At 37.3% G+C, this 5718-nt stretch overlaps 1 protein-coding gene across 1 annotated transcript in view; it reads right to left on the bottom strand.

The window, feature by feature from the left end:
• GREB1 (growth regulation by estrogen in breast cancer 1) overlaps window positions 1-1305 on the bottom strand; it is a 51501-nt gene extending 50196 nt beyond the window's left edge. Inside the window, exon 1 of the mRNA XM_009073775.1 lies at window positions 1149-1305. Within this exon, the coding sequence (XP_009072023.1) occupies window positions 1149-1305 (157 nt within the window). The remainder of the gene's footprint in view (window positions 1-1148) is intronic.
• Between the last annotated feature and the right edge of the window lie 4413 nt (window positions 1306-5718).

Here is a 5718-nt window from a genome sequence, read left to right as displayed (position 1 = left end):
CATATATATATATTTAAATAATTAATGCATTTTCATTATTATATCCTATACTAGCAACAAACCCCCAAAAATATAGAAAAAAAGAGGAAATTACTAATGAAAGTGAGCAGATCTTTTTTTTTCAATAAATGTCTTCTCAGTTGCTACCACGAGGTAATAGCAAAGAGTTTAATCTGTGCAAAATACTTTTATCTATTATGACTTCTTGGCCTGTTTTTTTTTTTGTGTGTGTGTTACTGTGGATTGTTAACCATTATGCATTTATCACTACATCTGTAGCAAAGTATGACGGGGAAGTAGACAGGGACAAAAGACATGGAACACCACCCTTGTGACAGAAATGACAAAGTAATAACACTATTAAAGATAACCTGGAGCCAACATGCCAATGTTATGCACACACCAGTAAACTCACTGGAAACCATGAGACCACTACATATAACAGGACACTAAACACCAAATTGTATCATGAGTTTGCATATCAGATCTATACAGTTCATTTCAACTATACTACTTCCAAGAAAAAAAAGACACAAAACCAAGCAGATGAAACTCAGAAAACAGGATTCTCTAAACACATGCACAAATTCAGTGAGAAATCCTATGTGTTAAATACAACTTGCTCAGGGTTTCTGGGAGAACAGATCCTAAAATTTTAACTTTGCAACCACAGAATAACTACAGATATTATGCCCAAACTAATCATAAACTGTCTTAAAAGTTAAAAAATATTTTTGCTGTATTTATGCACATTGAAAATAAAGTCTTAGCATATCTGTTTTACAAATCATCTATTTACCACCATTTACTGTATAACTTTCAGCAGTATAGGATAACAGATTTATGTTCCAAATCTCCAAAGACTTCTCCACACATTTAATGGAACAGTTCTTAGTACTTCAATTTATGTGTATAGATATATCTGAGTAAGCAAGTGGCTTAATTTTGTCAAAATAAAAGACAAATAAAGCTTGTTTTCTTAATCCAATTTTATATATATACACACACACACATATATATGTAAATCATAAAAATCTAAGTAAAAACATGTCTTTAAGTATTGTGATTTGAAATGTGTGTGCTGAGCCTTTGGAGAGCAAACAGCAGAATTGCCTTTGAGCAGAAACAGAAATTCCATTATTTCCTACCTTCCAGTGATGACAGTTGCTGTTCAGCTTCCAAATACAACTGAGAAAAGATTGGTCTGGGAACTAAGTTGTTTGAGCGGAGAGAGGCCTCAATAGAATTATGCAGCACTTCTTCAAACCGTGTTGTCTTGAGCTGACCAGCGTAAGAATTTCCCATCTTCTCAAAAAAAAGAAAAAGTAAAAGAGTCAAGGAAAAAAGCAAAGAAAGATATTACAATTTTAGCACTCAGAACTCAATCACTGCATGCTGATGTCAGACTCAACATTTCTCATGAAAGAGAGACGCTTCATTGTCCACAAAGAAAGGCAAAGGAAAAGAACATTGACTGCAGCAGGCGCTGAGCAGATCCTGCTGGTAAATTACAGGAAGTTATCTAAAAGTAACAGCTTTCTGTAATTTGGCAGAAAGGCAGCAAGCTTTGACACCTTCTTGAAAATGTGGCTAGAAATCTGATTCAAGTAATTCCTCGGTTTATATAGCAATTGAGAAGAGGCATTTTCAATAGTCAGCAATCTATTGTTAAACTGCCTTTCTGTTTTAAGTGACTTTAACAGAGTAACTGTTACAGGATCTGGGAATAGCAGAGTTTCGTGTATTTACCTTTGCATGGTCCATCATGGCTGAACACTCTTGGTTAAAGTAGTTCAGTACATCTTTTCGAGGTGCTGTCTCATAAATAATGTAGCATTGCTGTAACTCAGAGATTGTGAAATACAGCAATTTTACCTTTTCACCCCAAGCAGTATTTTTCCCTATAAACATGCTTTTTTTTTTTCTGTTAGAATGAGACATTATCAATTATCTATTTGATACTGCATTTCTTTGTTAGGACTTTGCTTTTAGTGAAACTGTATCATTTATTCATTCTGTCATTGAGCAGGCAGTCTATTCCAGCTGAATGTCCCATGTACTTAACTGCTGCCTGCTTTCCACAGGGAGCACAATGAACTGGTATAACCAAAAGCCATGTCAGCTTTCTTTTGCCATTACAAAGTAGCTCTTGCCCTGGGCCCCATGTCCTTTCCCTCCTCAAGTAACTGTGAATAGAAAGCATGAAACGCTTCCTGTTTGTGGCAGTAATTCCTAAACACTGACCAGCCCCTCCTCAGCACAGGGTACGGCTTGGGAAATTAGCCTGTCGGGAAGCAGCATCCTGTAGGAATCAGTCAGGCAAAAGAAAAACTACTGTGAAAACACATACTGCTTATTAAGAAATAAGGGTTTTGACAGGAACAGCATACAAAGTTGTAGATTTGGATACCTTTTTATGATTTTGTACGGCATATTTTACATATATATACTTTAGCATACTTGTTTGTGCCATGTTAATGTGTATAGAGGTAATGTGCATAATGTGTCTGTTAATACTGCATAACACTGATATAATAGATATAATACCAATAGAAGCACATTAACAATAAAACAATGCAGGCAGTATTTAAGAACATGATCTAGATTAAAAGCAGGCACTACTGATAAAATATTCATGTATATACACAAAATCAATTGGAAAAGTTACAGTGAGTAGTACTGATATATCTGTTTGGGGAAGGGTAAATGGGAAGCTACAAAGCCTCTTAGTGCTGTTCAGTATTAACATGGAAGTCAGGGTGCATCTTCTCTTCCAACACAGAAAGCAGATTACTGTTCCCTTTCCACACTGCTAGGAACCCTCTGGCTCCTTTTATTTTAAGTACTGCTCCCCCATGCAGCAAATGCAGCTGAAGACAATGAGGAAAGCCTGACATCAGTACTGTCCTTAACAAGCTTTATCAGAGGTGTATGTAGGAAACCCAAGGTCTGGCTCTGAAATGGATTATATTAAATGTTGCTTCTATACTAAAGCACTAGAAGATGCTTAGTTCAAATTCTAATCCATCTTTCAATCATTATATGATTTGTCTTTGTCACACTGATGTTTTATCCTTAATGTAACAAAGACAAATAAATATCAAGATACCTGACAGACACCTATTTAATTCTTTGCTCTTTTAAATATTCTTTCCTGTATTATGAACTCATATTTTCTCTTGTCAGGTTACAGGCATCTGCAGGCTCAGAGACCCATCTCTACATTTTCAGGGGCAGGTATAACACGGTTCTATACGACTACTCATCACAGTCTTGAAAGTCCAGACTAGCGAAAAATAAAAATGCATGAACATGCTCTCAACATGTTAACATTCAAAGTTATATGTTCAGGAATGGAAAGAGCACTCAGCTATCATCCATTCCACACAATTTTTATATTGACTGCTTTATTTAAATACAGAGCCAAAACCTGAAAATATTAAGATAACATCCAAAAGACCTTTTGCACTTAAAATTCCCACTGATACAAGACAAAGAGAATATCCAAAAGTTTGATGGCAGTGACAGAGGCTTGTCTTACAAAGGGCTGAATTCTACCTGTTCTGAACATGACCATGCAAAGCAGACTGGTCTACCCAATTTTTAAACTTTTTTACTTCTTTGAAAGTATTAGTAAAGCACAAGAAAAATAGAAAGTTTTTTAATTCATCCAGAGTGAGACAAAACATTCTGAGACAACTCAAAAGCATTACCAGATGAACAGGCACGTGGACTGCTTTATGCAACGAAGGCTTACTTGCTCTACTGATCACTGTCTGGATATAATTACAATGAATGAGACAACACTATATTTCTGTTCAGAAACTCTATTCCATAGACACAGTCAGCCATGATTCTGTACAGTTTATTAGGAAAAGAAATAGAGATACCATTTAAAGGGATTTAATATACTTGCTCAGGACTGATAGAGCCTGCTAGTGGTTGAAACAGAAACCCTATATTTAACTGTGAGGATGGCAGAAACCAGCACCTTATCAATGTGTTGTTACAGATAAGGAATCAGTTAAGATTAAATTATCTGTGTGAGAGGCGGGTCCTGGAGTCCTTTGCAACACAAGCATGTTTGTTTATCCATTAGGGTACTAATTTAATTGTGTGAATAGGTTGGTATAATGAAAGAAAATTATGCTTTCTGGGTTTGTTTTTTGTGTACTTCGGGGATCTTACAATCACAGTGTAAACACAATCATTAATCCACGAACCTATTTTGGAATATGTGATAAATGTTTTATAGCCGTTTTTGACCATCAAACATACAGCAGTGAGAACAGAAACCAGACATTTCAGGTACCTTTTTTGCCAGCGTCAGCCTTTGCCGTTCAGAGTCCCAGTGACTCAGCTGCAAGAGAAACTACTTTTCCAAAGCAAGCAAGGGAGAAGCCATTTTCCACTAACTCTACAATGGTTGTCATCCCCTGTTTTCTTTAAAGCTGCTCAGACCGTGCTATCAATTGTCAGTTGCTGACTCTTTGGCATTAGGAAGCAAAAGCTTTGAGTCCTATGTTTCTGCTTTACTGAACTCAGCATTCCCAGCCCAGATTTATGTCTCTCAGGGATACAAGTGGGTGGCACAGAATAAACTTTCAAGTGCTTGTGAAATTCCGAGCCATGAACATAGACGGAGATCAGATCTATTAAAAAAAAGCCCTCCCCACAGGGACACAGAAGGATGGCCCTCGACCCCATCTACTGATAAATCAAAGTGCACCTCCCTGTCACACGGTCAGTTTCCATGGAGAGCATGCAGAGAAAAATACTTGCCAATAAAAAGAGGTGAAAAAAAAGGAATGACCTGGACCTGGAAGAGCTGCTTAAAAGCATGATAAAAAGACAAAAACCGCTCTGAGCAACTTGGGAGCCTAAGAAACAATTGCAGATACAAATGAAGCAGGTCAGGCCAATGTCTTAGAAACCTATGAATAATGCTGGCAAAGAGAGGTGCCAAGTCCAGACATCTGAAAATGAGAGTAGAAGTGTGTTAGTCACTAAAGGGAACATCCTTCAAATTTCAAACAAGGAACTGTCAGGATTCCTGCCGTAAACAGCAACAATGTGACTAAGAAAAACAGGGATCTTCTTAAGGGTTAATGCCTGTCACATATAGAGTCAACTTCAAGTTCGACGGCAGTTGAACTAGTCAGGGTTTGAAGAAAATCTGCATGATTCTGCTATGAGCCTGTATCCAGTGGCTGAGACTTAGAAAAGGAGTTCCCTCTCCACCACAATAGCAATACCTACCACAAAAGCCACCACAGTGACTGCTCATGATAATAGAGGACAATTACCAACAGCAGGAGTATATACAGTCCCATCATGCAGATTTTGAAAGGAGATCTTTTGCACAATGGAACAAAGATGATAACACACTAGTGACTTTTTCGTTGCAGCGAAGAGCATTAGGATTTTGTGAAGACTGAAGGTCTAGCACAGCAATTCTGGGCAAATTTTATCCTACACCTAGGACAGACAAGGTATTCTAAAGAACACTATGGACTTCAAAGCATGGAAAGCAATCCAGGGCTTTTGACAGCTCCCATTGAAATAGACTGCTAAAGTCTGACCTCAGCAGAAACTGAATAAACTAAAGAGTATATATGGGCTGAGTTAAGAAGGCTTGAAAAAATATTCAAGGGATTTAACCGAGAAATTAGGAAGACATGGTTGATTACTGAGAAATTCAACCTTAGATAAAACTTA

Source organism: Acanthisitta chloris, unplaced genomic scaffold (assembly GCF_000695815.1).
Source record: "Acanthisitta chloris isolate BGI_N310 unplaced genomic scaffold, ASM69581v1 scaffold1394, whole genome shotgun sequence".
NCBI classification, from domain to species: Eukaryota; Metazoa; Chordata; class Aves; order Passeriformes; family Acanthisittidae; genus Acanthisitta; species Acanthisitta chloris.
The sequence above is the reverse complement of the archived record's forward strand: the minus strand, read 5'-3'. Positions and strand labels throughout refer to the sequence as shown.